Source organism: Bufo bufo, chromosome 4 (genome assembly GCF_905171765.1).
Source record: "Bufo bufo chromosome 4, aBufBuf1.1, whole genome shotgun sequence".
Classification (NCBI taxonomy): Eukaryota; Metazoa; Chordata; class Amphibia; order Anura; family Bufonidae; genus Bufo; species Bufo bufo.
In genome coordinates, this window is record NC_053392.1 from 98,286,232 (window position 1) to 98,310,795 (window position 24,564).

General features: G+C 42.8%; 1 protein-coding gene across 2 annotated transcripts in view; it reads left to right on the forward strand.

The window, feature by feature from the left end:
• Positions 1–24,564, forward strand: part of MYT1L (myelin transcription factor 1 like) — a 246,238-nt gene that overhangs the window by 185,822 nt on the left and 35,852 nt on the right. For both annotated transcript variants that reach the window (XM_040430991.1, XM_040430992.1), the window contains 4 exons: positions 2,657–2,778; positions 7,802–7,870; positions 22,765–22,827; positions 23,687–23,770. In XM_040430991.1, coding sequence (XP_040286925.1) covers positions 2,657–2,778; positions 7,802–7,870; positions 22,765–22,827; positions 23,687–23,770 — 338 coding nt within the window. The remainder of the gene's footprint in view (positions 1–2,656; positions 2,779–7,801; positions 7,871–22,764; positions 22,828–23,686; positions 23,771–24,564) is intronic.

A 24,564-nucleotide genomic window follows, 5' to 3' on the forward strand; every position in this document is an offset into this window, starting at 1 on the left:
TGGTGACAGGTTACTTTTAGGGATGACACTGGCCAACATTCTCAAATATGCAGTTAAAATAGCACTGATATTGGAATTGTTTTAACGGTCTCAAGCCATCACAGAGTGTAAGTCCAGATAGTGGTCATTAACATGTGGCTCTCAAGTTGCTGGTAAACTAGATCTCCCAGTATTTATTATCAGCCACATGGGTAATTGGCCCACAGGCTGTCAGGGGAAGCAGGATTTCCATTGGATGAAGATAGGATTACACCTTCCCACCCAACAAAAAAAAAACACTTTTTTTACATGGGTAAAAAGGGTGGTGTAGTTCGGAGCCGTGACTTAACCCAGGATGCTATTTGACACCAATGGTTTGTTCATACTTTGAGTTTTCTGGCATTTTTTTAATAATTTATTCCTATCATCTTTTAAATAAATTGCAGCCAAAATGATGGAAAGGCATCATGTGTGGACAGGTACTGAGCTCTAATGGAGAAGCAAATAACCACAAAGCTAGGAAAACTATATCCTCAGTGCTGCCCTCTGAACAGTGTAATGCTATACAGGAGCCAAGTTTGCCCTGGTTTGCCATACTATTTTTTTTTAAAACTTATTGAAACTAATAAAAATTTATTTTCTGACTGTCATAAATCTTTTCCATCTGTCAGAAATGTATTAGATATTCTTCTCTAGTAATAGTCTTAATCGATGTTACTGTATCATGTAACTTGTATTGCTAGAGATATAGTCTGTATTTTACTCTGTAGATTGGATATGGACAGGATATATCTAAACTTTATTGATGCTTGTGTGTTTGTGGAGTGTTTGGTACAACTTATTTGGTGCTGTGATCTGGACAATGGTAAATGTCAGGTTATAACATCAATAAATGGCCGAATGGCTCAGCTACTTAATCCCTTTCTTGAAGAAAAGACCCCCAATATTGATGGAGGGGAGGTGATAACATGCACAGAAGTCCATGTTACCACTTCCCCTGGGTTATTTACAGTTATAGAGGGACTGCAGGAAGTATACCTGTCCTCATCTCCCTTCAGCCTGCCACCACCTTCCACACTTGCCACACTTTCCTCTTCCCATCTGAGGTCATAGCCGACTGAAAGGAAGGATATTTCTACCTGCTCTGTCTCAGGCTGTATATAAACAGCTGGAGATAGAGCCTTTAGAAAAAGGATCCAGAGTATGGTTTACAAGTTATATACGCAAAATATAATATTTTTTAAGCCTTAGATTGATAGCTTTAAAACAAGACCTGGTTCATATATATAGCTGATATACAGCCTGAGATAGAGCCATTAGTAGAAAGCAAGTACGGTATCTTATATCTCCTTGGTTATTGAAGGGACAATTACTGGCAATAATTTTCTTAGCTGGAGATCACCGTATTATGAGATGCAACAGCTTTTATGACCCTACAGTGTTACACCACTGGTCTTACAACCGTGAATTAAGGATTTTCTAGATTTCTAAATATATTTCCTTTTATCCACATCTTGAAAGTACTTTATTATGCATTCAGTGATGAAAAGTTTTGATTTGTGCTTAGGTATAATGTAAAGAGTATTTAAGTCAAAATTTAAGGAATCAACATCAACATTGGTTCAGCCTTTACCTGTCTATAAAGTATTGTGCTTTCTTTGAGTTGCCATAGTGGTGTTACAGACATCCTGTCATGTGACCTTCACTCAGGGGCATAACTTGTTATCATGGTGGAGCTAAGTTTTGAATAGGCCCCCTTCTGTGGCAACAGATAGACCTGTAGCGATTTTTTTAAATAACAAATGGTGCACTGTGCTATTAGCACCATTATAATAGTAGGTAACATTAATAGCGTAGCGCACCATGAGGAAGTTTAATCAAAACTGGTGTACTCACTGATAGCTGAAGTTTGAATGATGATGCAGGTGACAGCCTCCTCAGACTCACTTAGTGCCAAAGAGGCTGGGCCTTCAGATGAGCAGACTGTGCACTCTTCTGTGTCCTGTAGGAAATGTGCTAATTGGTGGAGCAGCTTTCAGTCACTGAGTTAGACAATACAGCAGATCAGTGATTGACAGGGAGCTCCACCAATCCACAGGAAGTGTGGATTGGTAATCAAGTGAAAGAAATGTTGCAATGGAGGCAGAGTTACAAGTCGCTCTTCCCCACGGACTCAATAGCAGTTACGTGGTCTGCCTCTATTGATGGTATGCCACTACCTTCACTCTTGAATACCCGTCCATTAGAGTGAAGGTCACATCACAGAATGCTCATGCATGGAAGAGTTAGTCTGTTGATGCTTGCAAGGCAACCCCAGTGTAAGGGCCTCCCGAGCTCCTGAGTTTACCATAGCTCCACTGCTGACCAGACTTCTGTAGCATCATGACGCTTGGTCCTTTCAATAAAAACAGGAAAGGGAGGTTCTGTGAGAGGAAAGTGGAGGTGGAGATATAGTGAACCTATCAGCTCAGGCCTGCCCTTGGTGCACTTAAAAGCTTATTAGCATAGTTAATAATATAACTTTTTCTCTGAGTTGTAGCAGCCGGTGAGGTACATGGTTATGTTTATAATACGGGGAGTCCACCCTACCAAACATTATGCCCAGTTTTGCTGATTGCAATCTCCCTTTAAGCATAGTACTCTAGTCAGTGATTAATTATCTATCTATATTTTGTAGCATGACGATCTGGATCCATTCCATGATGCCCTTGAAGACAGAAGGTACCCTGGTGAAGTTACAATTCCAAGCCCTAAGCCCAAATATCCTCAGTGCAAAGAGAGCAAAAAGGACTTAATAACGTAAGAATTTTATGACTTCATGTTCTTTTTTTACTTGACTATTACATCTAGCCATGACACAACCACAACTGTAGGATAAGGTCTCAACGATATCACAACAACCTAAAACAGTGGCTACTTTTCCCATAACCTTTGACAGATCACAAAACCCTTAGTGCACATCCATAGCCAAAGCTCAGTTGGTGCTGTATATTCAGCACTTTGATTATTTATCGATTTTTTCCAACCAGTCTGCTATGAACCCTCATAATCATCAACTTGTGGTGAGACAACAACCGACGTTTAGGCCCTCTTGAAATTATAGACAAGTTGTTCACTGAAATCAGTGGTCATCCACACAACTCATTGTTTATAAGGGAGTGTCTAAGAGTTACATACATAGCTTCCAACCTCCCTGACCTCAACTTAATGTATATTTTTTCAGAAGCAAAGCATACACTAGGTAATCACATAAATCTGTAGACATGTACCACACCTTATGTTATTACAAAAAAGAAGAATGCCATCCATGTCTATCCATGTGAGTGATTATACTTTGTATATGCTTTCTGTATGAACAGGGATACAGTATACAGTGAAGTCCCCCAGGACCAGGAGCCACCCTGGACTCAGAGGTTAGCTGTAGCTACAAATTTATCCCTTGAAATGGCATTTGAAAAAGGCCTTCAAAGTAGTAATACAATCCACATAATCTAAAAAAGTAAATAAGTAAAGACATAAAATATTCCAAAATAAAGTAAAATTATTTCAATTCATTCATACATACCAGGTCATCAGTCCTATAAAAACACAAATGTACCATATCATAAAAGATTTTTTTAAGACTACATTGATCCTTAGGTGGGACTCCTCACTCTTTGGGCCCACGAGATCAAAAGAATAAAGGGGGCACTTGATGGAGTGCTGTGGCACCTTTGCTGTTGCAACAGACAGCATTTCCGTCTAAGTGGCAGTTCTTGGAACTGCAGCTAGACCTCAAGCAATTGAACTTAGGATCAGTTGCAATATAGGCACTGTGCCGATAGGTCTAGTAGAACAGGACTATAGCATTGAATTGGATTTATCAAAACTTGTGCAAAGGAAACTGGCTTACTTGTCCACAGCAACCAATCAGCTTTTCAGAGCTCCTTTGGAAAATGAAAGGATAAATCTGATTGGTTACTACTTACTATGAGCAGGTAATCCAATATTCCTTTGCACTGGTTTTGATAAATCTGTCCTGGTGGCCCCTTCATTCTGCTGTTGGCTGTCTGAACAGAGACATGACTTTAAAGAGGTTGACCAGAATTTTAAACGTGATCATCAGGATAGGCCATCAATTTCTTATCAGTGGTGGTCCGACACCCCTCACATCTGCTGATCAGCTGTATCAGAGTAGGTCCAGCACTGAAACTACACAGCTCCATTCAATTTGTAGTGGGCTGAGCTGTTTACTGTGGTGCCACTCCTATTGACTTCAGTAGAAACAGTAAAGAGCTCCATGCACTCCATAATTGACACAGCTATGCAGTTCTGGTGACACTGCCAACTTCCAGTGTCAGAGTTACTGCAGAACAGCTGATGGCACAGGTGCGGAGTGCCAGAACCTCTGTGATGAGACATTCATGGCCTACCCTGAGGATAATCTTGAACAACCCTTTTGAGCTCCTAGTCCCCAACCTACAATGTACCATTTAATACTGAGTCTTCCTATGTGACAGAGGGACTTTTGGATTCCACCCATGAACCAGGGCTTGGGGTGACGGCTATTTCAGTTCCCCCTCTGAATCCAAGAATTCCTACAATCACAGATCAATGCCATTGCTGCTTCTATCACTTTCAATCCATTCACTCTGATAATTGATTTTCTCTGCTTATGCTGGATTTTCACCAGCCGATTATTGGGAGCAAATGTTACTGAGAACGCTCGTTCCCGATAATCGGCCCTTGTCCTTTGGGTGAAATGATCTTTCATGCAGCACATTAAATCTTCATTTCAGGGCATCAGATCGTGTGGTATGAATAGGGTTGAGCTAATTGAAGTCCATGAAGTGGACTTCAATCTGAAGTTCTGGGAAAATTCTATTCGCCCGCAAAGCCGAATTTCGTCATGCTTCGTGGTAGTGAACTAATTTTCCCTGAATGGCGGTAAAATATACAAAATAATCATACTTACCTCAACCCATCTTGATTGAAGATCTCGCACAAAATCCTGTGCGTGGTGACATATGACGTCATCACACCGTCCAACGTGATGAAATCATCATGGGTCATGCAAGATTTCGTGCTAGATCTTCAATCAAGATGGCGAGCTGCCGGCTCGTCGCGATCAGATGGATGAGGTATATATTTATTTTATTTATTTTTTATTTTATTTTACACTGAGTTATTACTATCAGATGCCACGATCAGCTACGAACGTGGCATCTGAGGGGTACAGTGACATGGAGTGGCGCAATCGCCGATCCTTTTCATGGCACCCACTACTTACAAAGAAATGTGGTTTGTGACAAAGTAATTAGTCACAAAGCAAATGAATTGAATCCTCCAATACTTCGCTTATCATCACTAGGTGCGAACAGTGGCTGCCCGAAACAAATATGTATGATGAGGAACGATTGCAGTAACCATTGCTTGTCCTCAAACAATGGAGGTGATCGCTGCAATTTGCCACCGACGAGAAGGCAGTTATCGGGAAGGAACAGTTCATTCCCAATAATTTCAGGCCGTGTAAATCTAGCATTACTCTTCCAGTACTGCCGTGTAATGTAAAATTCTAAAGTATCTGTCATTCACCTGCTAGAATCCAGGGCAAAACTATCAGAATTTCGGGATTCTAGAGTTGAAGGAATTTACTGTTGGAATTTTTACCCAAGAAACAATAAAGAAATAACCTATAAAGATACAGACAAAATCAAATCAAATGAAAAAAAGTATTAATACAAAGCCTGAATATTATGGTGGCGGATTTCTCTCCACTGATCCGTCGTCTATATGCCGACTCCAGACACAGTAATAAATGTCCCTCAGCTCGGAACTGCTGTGTGACTGTAACATTATACATTGCACTTACATAAATGGCTCCATTAACGACTGAGCCGTCCATTTGTTGGTGCGGAACATTCATCACAGAGGCGCGGAGTCACATAAATATAGCTGTCCTACATAGGCGAATAATAACCAGCCATTTATTGGCAGTGAAAAGTTTGCGAACACCAATTTGCACCTTTCAAAGTCTCTGTTGTTCTGCGCCTCTGATCTCCAGTCATTTGACATCACATGTTCATTCACACATCCAACTATTCTTGTCCTAATTGATCATTAATGATGGCCTGCTTTATGATCTATGGACGTTTAACTCATTGTAATAACGGATGTCTCTTGTTTATGTGAATACATATTGAATTATTTTTCTGTAATTGTGTTTTTCAGCCAGGGGGTCTATAGTTTTTGCTGTTCAGTTATAAAAACTAATGTGTTGCTATATGGAAACCATCAACAAGCAGGGTTACTGCAGATGAGGATTTTTTCTTTGTTGTAGGTTGATGATTCCCTTATATATGCATTATGTGTAAGGCCGATTCATTGGCCTGTATTTGTGGGAGGGGCATGGCTGCCTACTTCAACGGCCAGCGTCCTTCCCACTCTCTACGTCGTTACAGCGTTTCCCCACCCACCTACCCTTACTATCCACTACTCTTAAAGGGGATGCCCTCATTCAGGTGTCCCTACTACGGCGCGGTTGCGGCATAACTCTAACCGCTTAGGTGGGACGGGGTGCATTCTCTTGGTTGCCACGACCACAAATATTCATGTGTTAATTGGCCAGGCAGGAAAGACACATTTAGACTGCCCAATTGTCGGGTAGTTCGTACAAAATGATCTTTGGTGCGGACATCTCAATCATCATTTCTGGGCAGCAGATCCTGCAGTGTGAACAGGGATCTGCTGCTCAGAAACAATGAATTTATACTGGGGTCGAGAGAAGGTAGCAGCCATCTCTCATCCCTATACAATGGAGACGATCACTACATGTTAATGGAGCTCTTCACCTCCACTGACGAGCAGGCCATTATCAGGAAGAAACGCTTCCTTCCCAGTAATTATCACTGGTGTGCTGTCCCCATCTTTTGTGACCCCATTGAAATGAATGGTTCCGCAACCATTGTGGGACTGATGTGCGGACCCATTCATACGGTCGTGTGAATGAGCCCTAAGAATAACAGATCCGTCAGTAACACATTGCTGATGGTTTCAACAGGCATTTATTTTTTGTTTCTGGGTTAAAAAAAGAAAAATTTAACAGAAAATTCATTAAAACAGTACTCACTGGGCTATAGCGCCACTTTATGATCAGTGTGGGACCACCAATCCTGAGAATAAAGGGGAGGCAGCACTAGTATAGCACTACTATCACTTTCCGGCTGGCAGCCATTCTGCTGGGAGCGTCACTGTGCAGGAAAAACATATGGGGTCATGTGCCATTTTTCTGGCACATGACGTGCCTAAGTTATGTAGAGGTGCCAGTCTCTACATAACTTAGGCGCATCCATCGCCGGCCTAAATCTACGCTAGCTCCCTTGCTGATGTAGATTTAGATCATTTTCTACGCTTAAAACAGGTGTAGAAAATGATAAATGGGCCAAACAGTCAGCCCCCTTTTTTAGACCTGGCATGAGTGGGGAAAAGTCACAGATTCGGCCGAAAATCCCCATTTGCGACGAAATCTGCAACCGATATACGCCAAAAGTTGGCACATATCTAATAACAAATTACCCCCATAGTGCTGCGCCCCCTTCTTTCTCAGGACCGGACCTCTACCCACCATACAGCGATAGCGTATGCGATATGTTACAAAGGTGTCATATTTACCCATGTCCATCATTAGACACTAGAAAAATTGTACATGCGAGATGCAGAGATGGCTCCCATGTCCTAGCCCTTTATCTAAATACCAGTTGGCTATACTCTGCCCCTGCCCTGTACTCCCCTGTTCCTACCGTGCCTTCTTTTACTATAGTTTTGGGTACTTTCTTTTTTGCAGATTGTCTGGCTGTCCACTGGCAGATAAGAGCATTCGGAACATGATGGCCACTAGTTCACAGGAACTCAAGTAAGGAAGCCCATTGTCTGTCTTTCTGTTGCCTGCGTTACAATGACATTGTATCATCGGAGGATATTTGCATTCGATTTATCTGGCGTGATGTCATATTGAGCTGCCTTAGTCTGTAGAAGTAACGGTACTCTGAGCAATGCTGTGAAATTGAATATAAGCTTTATCCAGGGTATCATAAAGCTTTGCATTAGCTGCAGGCTGCAGGGCTCTGTATTTCCATCTGTTTTACTGCTGCTCATATAACTTGTCTTTATTCTATCCGGATTTTTACTTATCTTTAAATCAGCGAGGTTAATACTCTCTAGATCAAGTAAATAAAATGCCCCGGTGTATAGCGCTAGGCTTCCAGGCATGTCACATATCCTACAGTAAAAAAGCTGATTATCTGGAGAGTATGTGTCATTTATAAGGCGCGGGGGTCATTTATGATTAGATATACCCTTTCATGCCACGTACGCCAGTTCTAAAACAGGCGGCATGGAGGGAAAGAGGGCGGTCCAGCAAGCCCATCTTATTTAGCATTTTCTACACAAGTTTTTGGCATAGAAATTTATCTAAATCTATGCCAGCAAGGAATCGGGCGTAGATTTAAGGCTGTTAGGCACCGGTGGAGGATGCACCAAAGTTATGTAGAGGCCGGCGCCGGCGCAGAGGGATTGAGACCAGCATCTAAAATGCCGGTCCTAATAAATGACCACACTAGTTCTTACAATACACAGCATAGCTTCAAACTCAGACTAGGAGTCCTGACAATACACCTAATCCCATGGAATAAATTAAGACAGGAGCGCTAACTGAATTTAGGACCCCCCCCCCCCCCCCCCCCTTCATGAGGGAGAAGCCACATAAAGTACAATCATTCTTTGGGGGCAACTTTATCATTCCCTATATGCAAAATGTCATTGCAACTTTTTTATTTGTAACTGCCATTTTACGCCGACCCTTGTCAGGTTTACGAAAAGGGTGTATGGTGAGGGCAGGATCCGGGCGGGGAAGTCAGCCCTGACAAATTGATCATTAAGTATGCTAGAAACCGGCGTAAATAACGACTGACGTCTACGACAGCTCCAAGCCGTCATGGATTTCACTCGAGCACACAGACTGCCAGAGGAGGAATGGCATTTATCACTAGGCCTACGCCTACTCATTATAGATGATATGCCACCTCTGGCAATGAAGGTCCTATCAAGACCGACACAGCAGACGCCGGTCTCAATAAACCAGAGCCTATATGCCTGTAGGCACCACTAAGGGGAGATAGAAAAAATAATAATTTGGGGGGGGGGGGGTTTCCAAATTATTTTCGGGCAACCTCTTTAAGATCAGGGAGCCTGTCATCTGTCATTTATCTGCTACTGTTATGTGGTTGTTGAGAACTTACTGTTTTTGGAATTTGTACCTGAGAATAGTTGTGCGCTGAGAAGATTGACCATTAATTCTAAGCTTCCTTTCCCTCCCACCACCCACCACCGATTTACAGTTTTGTCCTAGGTAGAAAAAGGGATAAAACTGTCAATCAGCAGGCGGGTGTGGGGAGCCTCAGAGACAGCGTCCTGTCACTTCTTCATGCTGCCCTGACTATGGGCAGCATAAAAGAGATGACAGGTTACCTTTAAGGGTGGATTCACACATAGATTTTTAGTGGTGTTTTTGTGCATTTTTGTGTTTTTAGGGGCATTTTTTGTACCTATGGATCTTGGTTTAGTTTTTGTGTAAAAAATGCCAGCTCTAGATGTGGAGGTCTATGGGAAATATGAAACGCAGGAAACATGAGAATTTATTTTGGCTACTGTTTTTTGGGGCTTTTTTGGCTTTTTTTTAACACAGAATGTTACATAGTTACATAGTTAATACGGTTGAAAAAAGACATAAGTCCATCAACCAAGGGATGTGAATCCCAAAAGTGACACATTTTCAGAAGCGTTAATGTCATTTACTTTTAAGAATTCATCTAAACCAATTTTAAAACTGTCCACTGTCCCTGTTGTGACCACATCTATTCCACAGATTTAGGCCTCATGCACACGGCCGTTGTGCGTCCGTTTCGTGTATTGGGGACCGCAATTTGTGGTCCCTAATGCACGGGCAACATCCGTGTGGCGGCCGGGACGGATCGAGACCCATTCAAATTGAATGTGTCCGTGATCCATCCGACTGCAAAAAAATAGAACATGTTCTAGTGAATGGATCTGCATCCGTGTTGCGGGGAGCACACGGCCGGTGCCCACATATTGCGAACCCACTCTTTGTGGGCTGCGATACGGCCATGGCCGGGCAACGGCCGTGTGAATGAGGCCTCACAGTTCTTACAGTAAAGAAACTTTGACGCTTCTGGAGACTGAACTTTTTCCTCTCCAATCGGAGGCAGTGCCCCCTTGTCTTTTGAGGGCATTTTATATGGAACAGTTTTTCACCATATTTTTTCCCTGCATTTTGATATCTCCTCAATAGGGGAATAAATGCAGTTAGTTCACACAGTGCTAAAAAACACATAAAACATGCAAGTATTGAAAAAAATTGAGTGTTACATGGCTATTTTGTAGTGAACAAAAATGGCTGAGCAAAATTGCATGTGTTTGCAGGGAGCCTAAGGCCTCTTTCACACGAGCGTGTCCGGATTAGGTCCGGATGCGTCCCGGGGCATTGCGGCAAACCCGCGCGAGTAGGTACCCAATTGCAGTCAGTTTTGACTGTGATTGCGTTCCATTGTTCAGTTTTTATCGCGCAGGTGCAATGTGTTTTGCACACGCGTGATAAAAAACTGAATGTGGTACCCAGACCCGAACTTCTTCACAGAAGTTCAGGTTTGGGTTCAAGGTTGTGTAGATTGTATTATTTCCCCTTATAACATGGTTATAAGGGAAAATCATAGCATTCTGAATACAGAATGCTAAGTAAAATAGGGCTGGAGGGGTTAAAAAAAAAAAATTATAATTTAACTCACCTTAATCCACTTGTTCGCGCAGCTGGCATCTCTTCTGTCTTCTTCTGTGAGGAAACGGACCTTTGATGACATCACTGTGCTCATCACATGGTCCATCACATGATCCATCACCATGGTCATGGATCATGTGATGAGCGTAGTGACGTCATCAAAGGTCCTTTTCCTCACAGATGAAGACAGAAGAGATGCCGGCTGCGCAAACAAGTGGATTAAGGTGAGTTAAATTTAATTTAATTTTTTTAACCCCTCCAGCCCTATTTTACTTAGCATTCTGTATTCAGAATGCTATTATTTTCCCTTATAACCATGTTATAAGGGAAAATAAAAATGATCGGGTCCCCATCCCGATCGTCACCTAGCAACCGCATCATTTCTATGGGGCCTGCGTTACGTGAAAAACGCACAGAGGAGCATGCTGCGATTTTCACGCAACGCACAAGTAATGCGTGAAAATCACCGCTCATGTGCACAGCCCCATAGAAATTAATGGGTCCGGATTCAGTGCGGGTGCAATGTGTTCACCTCACGCATCGCACCCGAGTGGAAATCTCGCCTGTGTGAAAGGGGCCTAAGTCTTTTCAAATGTAGAGCTTCATGGTGCTATGGAGCACATGTTCTGGGTCTTCCCTGTTCCTAATATTGATTACCTCTGCTCTGAGTACTATGCAAAAAGACAGCTGTGTCGGAGGCCACCAGTGGGGGTTATTCTGAGGAGTTGAGGACCACTATCTAGCTGTACTTTACAAGTGCATGCTTCCTTTCACATGGCAATGTAAACTCCAGATAAAAGCAAATAAGTTGTTACTGAAGCAAGTCCATCAAGAGTGATATGCCTCAGTAGCAACCCAATGGAGTTGTACACTTCATGGAGTGGAGGTTATCACTTCTTGAAGCTGTGGAAAACCAAAAATCTTTATCTATATTTCTAAAGAGGAAGCAAGTTTAGGAAGCGGATCATTAAATATCGACAGATACCTCTATAGGCCTCCCTAATGTGACTGAGGCCAACACATAGCATACAGAATGCCTTCCCTGCAATACACGCTAGCTGCTAATTGCCTGGTAGTGGTTGCAGGCTCTGATATAATGACGGCCATGCTGTTTTCTTGACAATAATGCTGAGAGCGATAATAAATATATGAATTTTGAAGGAAGGAAGGATGTTGTATATGATGCACGGTGTGCTATAATCCAGTCACCGGAATATCTAGACTGTTATGCGTTATAGTACAATGTAGAGGCTCTTCTCTGGGAATATAGAATGTGGTATGGGCTACGGTTGGCTTCATGGGTGCCAAAAGCACAATTGAAGAGAAGTTCATACTTTGTGAAAAACTTTCTGCTGATTTTATTTATTTTATGCACTTATATAGTGCTAACACATTTTAGAGTGCTTTACAAACATTTGCATCAAGCTGTCCCCAATGAGCTCACAATCTATCCTCTCTATCAGCATGTCTTTGGATTGTCGGAGGAAACCCACGCAGGCACAGGGAGAACATACATACTCCATACAGATGTTGTCCTTGGTCAGATTCGAACCTAGGGCCCTAGTGCTGGTACCAAAATGTGTTTCAAACACAAAACTGAAAATTGGGATTACTATGGATTTGAACAGATATACTCAGGAAATCACTTATCTCTTGTACATCTTCCCCATGCTCTTTTTTCAATTTGGAATCTCCTGACCGATTTTCCCCATGTAAACCAATCCCTCTGGTTTGTTTCCATCCTGTATGTATCACTTCCTGTTGCTGTATCCAACCAAACCCATGATGCACTTCTCCTTCCTCTGTCACAGCTCCAGCCCCGCCCCTAACAACGCCCAACTAGTTTATAACTCCTCCCACCCAACTATTTACACAGAAACTCCGCTATCAAGGTCCCTAACAACCCCCAGCTAGTTTAGAGCTCCTCCCCCAACTATTTTCACAGAAACTCCCCTATTACTGTCCTTAACAACACCCAACTAGTTGATAGCTCCTCCCATCCACCTACTTACATAGAAACTCCCCTATCACTGCCACTAACACTGCCAGCTAGTTTATAGCTCCTCCCACCCAAATAATTACTCAGACACTCCTCTATGACTGACACGCCCATGGACAGAACAACACAGGAAACAAGTATGATCTGCATGGACATGATCATGTGACCACAGCCCAGAACAGAAGATAGAAGCAATAAAGGTAAAAGGTACAAAATTACAAATCCGTTCATAAATGATTATAAAAGATGATGATGATGCAAACTTTAAAACCCCTTTAAAGAATTCAGATTTGAGCTGGCTGATTTTGCCAGTGGAAGTTGCAGCCAGAGATGTCCTCAGCAGTAGATGAATAGCTGTTAAACAGCTATTGTGTTTTAATACGCCATCTTCTTCAAGATTTCTACTTGCTGCTAGTGAATAGAAACATACTCAATTCCAAACAGAGACTCTCACGATCTCTCTCTCCCTCCCGCAAAAATTCTCCTTAATTGAATAACTAGAAGTTTTTATTCTATAGAATCCATTCACATTCTCTAGCTCCTATACCTTTACCAAGGTGTACGGTCACTTGAATACGATCTTCTCTAACTTTCATTTCCTGCATTAGGATATTTCTTGCCTAACAGGGGTCCATAAAGCTTCTCTGCTGCAGAGAATGAAAGAAGCCCCATTATTGGCTTGTGACATTGGAGTCAGTATGACTACAGTGATGCCAAATACGTACATATAGTTATTTTTATGTTTTACTACTTTTGCACAATAAAAACTGTTTAAAAAAATGAATGCCTTTTCATCGCCACATCCCAAGACCCATAACTTTTTTTTTCTATGAAGTAGTGTGGGGGCTTGATCAGGAACATAACACTTTTTGATTGCTTTTTTTTTGTCGCAAACAAGCAAAAAACAGCATTGCTGACATTTTTTTTACTGCGTTCACCATTAGAGGTAGACGAACATCGGTCGGGACGCTTGGCGATCAAATGTTCGCGAACCGCGCGTTTGTGGCGGGCCCCATTGACTTTAATGGCAGGCGAACCTGAAAAACCTTCAGGTCAGATTTGCAGCCACCAAATACTTACTAGAAGTGCACAAGTAGTCCCACAACATGGACAGTGACATACCAGAGGGGGCTCAATGGCAAAAATTCCCACAAAAAATATGTATTTTAATTAGGGGCCATTTTTATGCATCTTAAAGGGAAACTCTCAAAAATGTGCCCTGCTGGAGCCTAGAAAAGAAAATTAGGCGGTCACTGGATAAAATTTTTACTGTCGGCCAGTACAGGCCCCAAAAATTAGGCATTCACCTGACAGAAAATAACTTGTGATGATGTGGCTGGAGGTACATTAGGCGGTCACTGGATAAACATTTTACTGTCGGCCAGTACAGGCCCCAAAAATTAGGCATTCACCTGACAGAAAAGGGCCTTTTATGCCGCTGTATATACATAAGACAAGGACCATTCTTTGTTCTGGGTGGTGGCGGATATATGTGTGGACTGGCATGAGGAAATTCAATTACACGTGGTCGTCACAGGTGTTGAATTCCTCCGAGATCCATGCCTCATTCATTTTTAGAGATGTGAGTTAGTCCACACTGTCGTGAGCTAGACGAGTGCACTTATCGGTCACGATCCCCCCTGCTGCACTGAACGTCCTTTCGCACAGGACACTCGACGAGGGGCAAGCCAAGAGTTCCATGGTATTTTTGCCAGATCTGGCCACATGTCAAGCCTGCATACTCAGTAGTCCAGGGGTTCCTCGCTTCTCAGAGAGTCCACATCAGCCGTTTTTAATTTTTAACGGTCACTAGGACCAAGCGTATTTTTGCAACTCCTCTGACTAGTAATATAAAAAACTCAATTTTATTATAATCCTTTTAAAACCAACATATTACTTGGGAACAAAAAAGTTAAAACCTTCAGGAGTAACAATTCCAGGGTCAGTGGCCAGTATTCATGTGCACATCTTGTATCCAATATACTTGGACTTTCCTAATTGTTTTTAATCAGTTAGTGATATAGATTCTCTTATACCAGAGACCTATAAATATCGCCCTGTCTTTCTCCTGCCTAAAATACAACACCCTGTGTCCCTACATGTTTCGCCGAGCCTGTCGGCGTCTTCAGGGGAAACTAAACAGGGTCATTTAAAAATTTTAAATAGTTGCGTAGCAACTCCTTTGAGGGATTTCTTTGTTTGTTATATTTGATCACATCAGCCGTTAACACGATGTAGTCGGACACCTGTCGGTCTAGGCATCCCTGAGGCTGGATCTGGAGGGCGGCTGTCGATGAGTTGGCTGCAAGAATGATCTCACATCCGAAGTGATCAACACATCTTCAAACCGCCCTCTTCTTGCAGGCGCGGTAGGATTGGTACCCGCACCTATTTCGCTGTGGGTGGAAATTCCTCTGCCAGAGCCCGCAACAGCAGAATGCAGCATCTCTCACAGCAAGGCCTGGAAATGCTGCATTTTGCCAGCCCTCTGTCATGATGGTAATATGTCTGCCATTTTGTGTTTGTACCGGGGGTCTAAGTACGTTGCCACCCAGTACTGGTCCTTGCCCTTTATGCTTTTTATACGGGGGTCACTCTTCAAACACTGGAACATGAAGGCCCCCATTTGCACTAAATTGGAAGTGGTGGAGTGCCCTGGTTCCTGCTTATCGCCCAGGAAAATGTTGTCCTCGGTCTCCTCTACCCAGCCACGGACAACATCAGGGATCCCCGAAAAGTTTAAAGTCCCCCTCAAAGCCTGCTCTTCTTGCTCCTCCTCCTCTCCCCCCCCCAGCCACCATCCTCCTCTGAATCCTCTTCAGACTCCTGCTGATTTGTCTCAGATGGAGTAGCCCCCCCTGGGAATTCATTCAGCATTGCGACTTCCTGCTCCTGATCCTTAAAGGCTTGATCAATGACACAACGCAATGCACGCTCCAGAAAGAAGGCGTAAGGTACGATGTCATTGATGGCGCCCTGGCTGCGACTGACCAGTTTGGTGATCTTATCAAATGGCCGCAGAAGTCTGCATGCATCGCGCATGAGCAGCCACTGGCGCGGTGAAAAAAAACAAGCTCCCAAGAACATCCTGCTGCAAAGTTCGTACAGGTAGTTGTTAACGGCACATTGCTGCTGGAGCAGCCTATCAAGCATATAGAATGTGGATTTCCAGCGCGTCGGGCTGTCACAAATCAGACGTCTGACGGGCAGGTGGGGTCGCCGCTGAACGTCAGCAAGGCCAGCCATGGCCATGTAAGATCTTCTAAAATTGCCAGAGATTTTCCTGGCCAGCCGCAAGATGTCCTGGACCCCGGGGTATTTGGCAACGAATCGCTGCAAGACTAAGTTCAGGATGTGTTTCATTTTGCCCTGTTTCAGCACGCTCAGCAGATTTGCACCGTTGTCGCACACCACTTTACCAACTGTCAAATTGAGCAGGGTTAGCCACTGATCGGCCTGTGACCGCAGAGCTGAAAGCAGTGCAGGACCGGTGTGGCTCTTGGCTTCCAGGCACAACAGCCCCAGCATGGCAATGTCTCACATGGCACATCGAATAGGTTCTGAGAAGCTTGGGGGGCGCAGCGGAAGAGGCAGTAGCAGTGGAAAAGGAGGAGAAGGATGATGGAATAGGGGAAGGAGAAGAAGAGGCAGACCTGCATGCAATCCATGGCGGTAACACCAAATCCACATGAGAGCCACAGGTTACATGTTTGACGGCCTTTAGAAGGTTCACCCAGCGGGCAGTAAAAGTTATGTACCTTCCCTGCCTGTGTTTGCTAGACCACGTGTCTGTGGTCAGATGAATCTTGGCACAGACACTGTGTGCCAGAGATATATTCACTTGCCGCTGTACGTGGCCATGTTCTGTTGCTCTGGGATGCCCTTCTGGTAGAAATATTTCCTTCCAGGGACCTTCCATTGCAGTGTGCCAATGACCACAAATTTTCTAAAGGCCTCCGAGTCCACCAGTTTATATGGCAGTAGATATGGGCTAGCAGTTCCGACAAGCCAGCGGTCAGTTGTTGGGCAAGAGGGTTATCCGGTGTCATCAAATTTTTACACTCTAACATTTGGGCTACGGAAGCCTGCCTTCTGCCAGATGAACGCGACGACGGCACGGTGAAAGGTGGAGTGGAGGACAAATGGGAGGAGAGAGTAGAAGGAGAAGAGGCAGGACGTGGAGTGCCGGGAGTGTGGCTTTGTGGGTTCTGACGGCGTTGCTCCCACTGGGCTCGGTGATGGGAGGCCAGGTGCCTTCTTAAGGCGGTCGTCCCTAGGTGAGTGTTGGGCTTACCGCGACTTATGCGTTGACTGCACAGGCTGCAGATGGCAACACTATTGTCAGCAGCTGACACGTTAAAAAAAGCCCACACTGCAGAGCCATGTGCCGGCATCCTGGGAGCGCCAGAAGTGACCGTGGTGGATGGCTCACTCCAGATACATTTGCAGTCTGCTTTTTGCCTCCTGTGCCCTGCGAGCTTTGCCTGTTTCTCCTCCTTCTCCTTCCTCTCTGCTGCTCCGTCTCTCCCTCTGAACTCCCCTCCTCTTCCTCTCTTGTGGGCACCCACGTATCGTCCATCGACATGTCATCATCGTCACCTTCACCACCACTGACATTTGAGATCTCGGAGTAGACAGCAACAGCGGGGACCTCCCTCCTTAGGCTGATCTGGGTACTGTCGTCAGACAGCTGGGTGGTGGCCATTGCTACCTCCTCTTCCTCATCTGATGTCAAGAATGGCTGCACATCGGTAAGGTGTGGGAAGGGATGGGAAAATAATGGGATATGGTTTTAGTAGTAGTGTCTTTGGGGGCTGAATGAGCCACTCTACCAACTCTGGTGAGTCCTTTGACGTAATCGCACAAGCCTTCTTCAACTTCCCACTTAGCCTCCGGGCTGGTGCACATGCCCGACCCCTACCACCCCTGCGGAACGGCCTGCCTCTTCCTCTGCCTGTCATTATCAAAATGACCATGTGCCTAAGTCCCTAGAGAAGAGCAGTATTTGTGGAAGCAGGTATATCGCAGGCCTCAATCAATATTTGGTGGAAACAGGTATATCAAACCCCTTAATCAGTATTTTGTGAAAGCAGGTATATCGCAGGCCTCAATCAATATTTGGTGGAAACAGGTATATCGAACCCCATAATCAGTACTTTTTGGAAGCAGTTATATCGCAGCCCTTAATCAGTATTTTGTGAAAGCAGGTATATCACAGCCCTTAATCAGTATTTTGTTGAAACAGGTATATCAATCCCCTTAATCAGTATTTTGTGGAAGTAGGTATGTCGCAGGCTTCAATCAATATTTGGTGGAAGCAGGTATATTGAACCCCTTAAATTAGTATTTTGGGGCAACAGGTATATCACAGCCCTCAATCAGTATTTTGTGAAAGAAGGTATATCACACCCCTCAATCAGTTTTTTGGGGGGCAACAGGTATATCACACCCATTGCAAATAGTTTTTCCAATAGCGCTTGTCCCTTTATATAGCTGCGGTATCGCAGCAGAACGGCACACAACTGCTGCACAATACAAATGCACTATATACTTTCTATGTTAGAGAGTATATTATAGGTATATCACACCCATCAATCCGTTTTTTTGGGGGGCAACAGGTATATCACACCCGTTGCAATTAGTTGTTCTAATAGCGTTTGTCTCTCTATATAGCTGCGGTATCGCAGCAGAACCGCACACAACTGCTGCACAATACAAATGCACTATAATATACTTTCTATGTTAGAAAGTGTATTATAAGTATATCACACCCCTCAGTATATCACACCTTTCAATAGCACATCTATACCAGTCCTTAAAAGGACTTTTGTTGCCCTATTAGCTAGCGTTTGGTGTCCCTAACAGCCTGTCCCTGCTCCACAAAGTAACCTCTCTCTACACTGGCAAAACACAGAATGTAAAATGGCTGCCAGATAAGGTTCTGTGATAGGGTGGGGGTGTGTCCATGTGCGGAAACGTCTCAATTGGCTGTCCTGTCCCACCTGATGGATGTGTCATGGGTCAAAGTTCATCACAATGCAAAAGAATATGGCGCCGCAAGGCCATCTCTATTCACTATGCGTGATAAATTACATGATGATTGCATAGGGAGAATTGTTATGAACGCGGCGATATTTGTTTAGGGAATGTTATTTTTGGAACCCTTTTCATTTAAAAGTAAAAAGGGTCTTCCTTTTCCAGAAACAACACTACTCTGGTCCATAGGTCACATCTAGTATTCCAGTTGCAGACGCAGCCCGCGGACAAGGGTGGTGCTGTGATGAAGATACAGGTTTAGGTATAGATCAGACAGCGGTACCCCAACCATTGTGAAACTAGACACAGACAGGCTCTGACAATCTAGTTAATACAAAACTAAACATCTCATGGTACCTGGAAGTTGTCAGTATGTTCAGAGCCTTATTGTTCTGGACCCTGGTAAAACCTGTGAAATATGTGCTGTACGTAAATCATCTGGCGGCACTAATAGCGCAGGAGAGAACACCTCTCACCGCACATCAGGAATAAATTCACATAATAAATTCATGCTCCACTTTATGATAAAGAAAAACGTGAAATTTTACACCAGGAGTAAATGGCAGAGCTCCCTCCCCTGCTTATGTCATTCTCATTTCAGCTAATTATCGCTTTAGATCATTTGCATAAGAAAACTTGTGAAACGAATATCTCAGGAGGGAATACTTTGCCAATGTCTGTAACATATGATCTGGTGTTTAGCGATAACACCTCCCAACCTCGAATGTGACGCGCCACAATTATTTTCTGCTTATTTATGTATCTGATAAATTGACAGCTGGGTTTCTGCAGTTCTCGATTACATAATGAACGCTGGATGAATGGATCAATGCTGCCACCATCTGGCCAGTCTAGGTGGAGACAGTCAGGACTTGTATGTTAGATTAGATTTCCCTGATCACAAAGGAGAAATTCTGGAAACACAAAGGGTTTTGGTGCAAGTGATGCTGTAGGTTATAGATTTAAGATCTTTTGAATCTTTTCAGGGATTGTTGAGGCTGAGCAGCCAGAGCAGAGCTGAAGAACTGGTTCATTTTAGATTGAAAATCAATTTGGAGAAGATTTATGAAATTCTCTAAAGGCTCTTTCAGCGAGCAATATGAAAATGTAGTCCGTGTACCAGACACCAAACACCAGCGATTTTTTTCAATACATAGAACACGGATATCTTGCGGGAGAATCAGACCTAAATGGTGCATGCTGGGATTTTCTCTGATGGTGCATGATGGTCTGAAACCTCATCCTGTATAACCTACTATTGATTGTTCACTAATCAGTACATGTAATGATTATATTATACTATCTAGAAGTTGCTTATTTTATTACACCGCCTAGTGGTTCATTATATTATTGCACCACCTAGAGGTTCATTATATTATTACATCGCCTAGCAGGCATGCTCAACCTGCGGCCCTCCAGCTGTTGTAAAACTACAACTCCCACAATGCCCTGCTGTAGGCTGATAGTTGTAGGCTGTTTGGGCATGCTGGGAGTTGTAGTTTTGCAACAGCTGGAGGGCCGCAGGTTGAGCATGCTTGGCCTAGAGGTTCATTATATTATTACATCGCCTAGAGGTTCATTATATTATTACATCGCCTAGAGGTTCATTATATTATTACACCACCTAGAGGTTCAGTATATTATTACACCGCTTAGAGGTTCATTATATTATTACACCACCTAGTGGTTCATTATATTATTACACCACCTAATGGTTCATTATATTATTACACCACCTAGAGGTTAATTATATTATTACACCCCAGCAGATTGGAAAAATGATCCTGCAGGAGCAGAGTATTCAGCAGTTTTCAACATACACACTTGACAACTCTCCCAGAACACTGAGGAGGCTTCCAAAAAAGGAGAAACCTCCCAGACTCCCAGAAGAGTTAGCAAATAGCCCAGGAACCACAGAAGCCTCCCTGAACTTCCTGGAGAGCAGCCATAGCTGTGTGCATCACCCCAGCAGCCCTAGCTAGAATGCTGCATCATCAGACTCAGCCCTGGCATCCAAACACACAATGATGGGGCAGCACTGTGTCATTCGAAGGGAAGTGACCAAAAATAAAATGTGTGTAAAAGAAAAGGGAGGTGATTATGCTTGAAAAACTCTCTTGGACCTCCCGGGGGCCAAGTCATAAAAGTTGGCAAATATGGCAATGTATCATCCCCAACAAGTCTGCACCTTCATCACATGATGACCAGCAATGACGCCGACTGGCAAACAGATCATAAAAATTTGAGAATGATCATGTAAACGTGTATATGACTCAGTAATGATCCTGCTTAGCCAATCAACAGCGTGGAAAGAGATCACGTGGCACCTTATGTGGACACACGGAACCAGGAAATGCTGAATTTTTTGAACCCGCACTTTAGGGGTTTTTGTTATGTGAAACTGATCCCGCTAATATAACTTTTGAGAAAATCATGTTGATGGATATATTTAGATAGGCCTGGCACATTGAAAGGTTTTCTTTAAGACGATCATAGACATAATGATTTTTCATACAATGTGACAAGTAATGGACCATCAAAAAGTCCTCTGAATCATAAGAAAATTCATCAGATATTTATTTGTTTTAATGACCTCTAGGAGATTTAATAATATGATCCACTTCTAGGCGGTGTAATAATATAATCAACCTCTAGGTGGTGTAGTGATATAATCAACCTCTAGGTGGTGTAATAATATAATTAATCACTAGATAGTGTAATAATATAATTAACCACTAGGCAATGTAATGTAATCAACTTCTGGGCGGTGTAATATTATAATAAACCTCTAGGTGGTGTAATAATATACTCAACCTCTAGGTGGTGTAATAATATAATGAATCACTAGATGGTGTAATAATATAATTAACATCTAGGAAGTGCTATAATGTAACCAACCTCTAGGCAGAGTAATAATATCTATATAACCTCAAGGTGTTGTAATAATACTCTATAATCAAACTCTAGGTGGTGAAATAGTATAATCAACCTCTAGGCAGTGTAATAATATAATTAACCTACAGGCAGTGTAATACCACTGTATAATCATCATCTATTCTAGGGGGTGTAATAATATAAACAACTTTTATTACACTTTCTAGTGATTAATTATCACTAGAAAGTGTAATAAAGTAATCAACCTCTAGGCAGTGTAAACTTATATAAACCTCTAGGTTGGTGTAATAATACTGTATAATCAACCTCTAGGGGGTGTAATAGTATAATCAACCTCTAGGTGGTGTAATAATATAATTAACCTCTAGGAATTGATATATCTATAGACACCTATTTATGTATACAGAGCAGACTGGACTAATGGTCCTGCTGGCAGAGCATCTGGATCAACCCTGACCCTTCTATAACCACTGTCCTCCATATTAAGTAATTTGCAGTATTACGTAAGGCTACATATTTTTCACTATCTATAAAAACAAGTCATATATTATTAAAATCAAATATTTTATACGTTTTAGTTAAAGGGTTTTTCCAAATGTTTTATACTGATGACCTATGCTCAGGATAGGTAATCAGAATCTGATCGGCAGGGATCCGGCTCCCGACAACCCTGCCAATCGGCTTTTTGAAGAGGCCACGGTGCTTCGGTTAGCTTTAAACAGCTGATCGGCAGGAGTGCTGAGTTTCGGATCCCACCAATCACATACTAATGACTTATCCTAGACATAGGTCATCAATATAAAACACTCGGAAAACCTCTTTAAAGGAACCATAAAAAAATAAAAAATGGTATGCTTTTCTCACAGCGTCACTCTTGTCCATAGGGCAAATAGGGACTAAACTTCAATACCAGACACAGCCTATGGATATAAGTGGCACTGTTTCTTATTTCTCATAGCACCCCTTTCATTTGATACCATGTCACTCTCTTTTTGAATTACATGATATTTGCTTTTTCTGGCTTTAGGTGTCCAACTCCTGGCTGCGATGGTTCTGGACATATTACTGGAAACTATGCTTCCCATAGAAGGTATAAATATCACAGAAAACTGTAAGACAGTACGCTGTGGTTTGTGCCACACAGATCTTAACTTCACTGTGTGACTGGAACTTACAGTAATCCCATTCCATGCAATTGAAATCTTGTCCATGTGAACATACCCTTAAGCCAGCCATAGAGGTAACGATTTTCTCCCAAGAGGACGAGCTTTCCAAATGTATTTTACGGATAGCTTGTTGGGAAAGGAGCATAAATACAATGTCATTCTTATCTGTGGGCCGTATTTCCCACAATGTGAATGATTCTTCCAGTGTAAAATGTTTATTTTTGGAAATATCATAAAATTAGTTTACCACTAGACCTGGAAAAGCTTGAACGAAAAATGTTCTGACCAACAGTATTGGTCCATCGGTCAACACCAATTGTTTTCTACTGTAGATGTAATGTTAATGATTGTACAATCATTGCAACTTTTCTGGGACTTTAACATTGATGGCCTATCCTTAGCAGAGACCATAAATATTTGATCAGAGCCTGACTTCTGACACCCCCCATGATCAGCTGGATGAAAAGGTCGTGGAGCACCAGATGTCTGTACCCAGGCACAGCACCGTACACTTGCTTGTGGCTGTGCCTGGTCCCGCAATTTAGTTCCAAAGGACTGAGCTGCAGTACCGTTCATGTCCATTACTGTATGTATGGCGATGTGCCTGAGCAAACAATAAAGAGTAAGCCATGCTTCAACCAGGAGTCAGATCTCGACTGATCAAATACTGATAACTACCATAAAGATAGGACATTAATATTCTACTCCTGGAGAACCTCTTTAAAATGTATGGTTAGCTTTACTGGGTATTGACTGTGTTCTGTTTTCTGTTTCTCTTCTCAGTCTTTCGGGCTGTCCCAGGGCAAAGAAAAGCGGGATCAAGATAGCACAAAGCAAAGAAGACAAAGAAGACCAAGAACCAATCAGGTTCCTCATAATATTCTGTCACAAGTCATTACTGCTAATGGAGTTAGATTGTCACCTGCTGTGATTGAAATTGAAAGGGCATCTGTCATCACTCAAAACCCACATATTTAGGACGTCTCTGAGATGCCAGACCCAGGTTATGTCCATAGGTGCATCTACTAACACTGTAGCTCCTAACCATCTGGCCCTCCAATCCTCTGTTTGATCCTCCACACTTTGGAGGAGGAGATATATTAAGAGAGGAATAATGTACATTGGTCTTAATTTTGTCCTGTGCTGATGTGAGATGTGCCGACCATGCGCCAGAACTAAAATCTACTCCAGAGAGTGGCACACATGTTGTTAAATGAGTTGGACTGGGAAAGTCCTACCGGAGGACCACCACTTCCCACCCATTCTCAGACCACTTTTTTTTTGAAAAATGGCAAGGGTATCGGAAAAAGCAAAAAAGTTGCAAACTGGGACTTGTGGCAAAAATTGCAACTTTTCTATAGCAGAAAACTAGAAGAAGCTTGATTAATCTCCCCCTGTATTTGATTTAGCTCTGTCCTTTCAGCCTCTCATGAGTGGTTGCACCCATGGACTTTACCTTCACAAGACGTCTTATGGATGTCCTCATGACAAGTGAAAATGCTATTGACAGAAAAACCTACCAATTGTAATTATTCATTAAGGACTTTTTCATTGGAAGTCTGAATAGTTTGGGCTGGTTACAATAGGCACCATTTTAGCTCCTCCTATGCCCATAAAGTTTGTTATTTAGATTACAGGTAAAATTACTGGTTCACAAAATT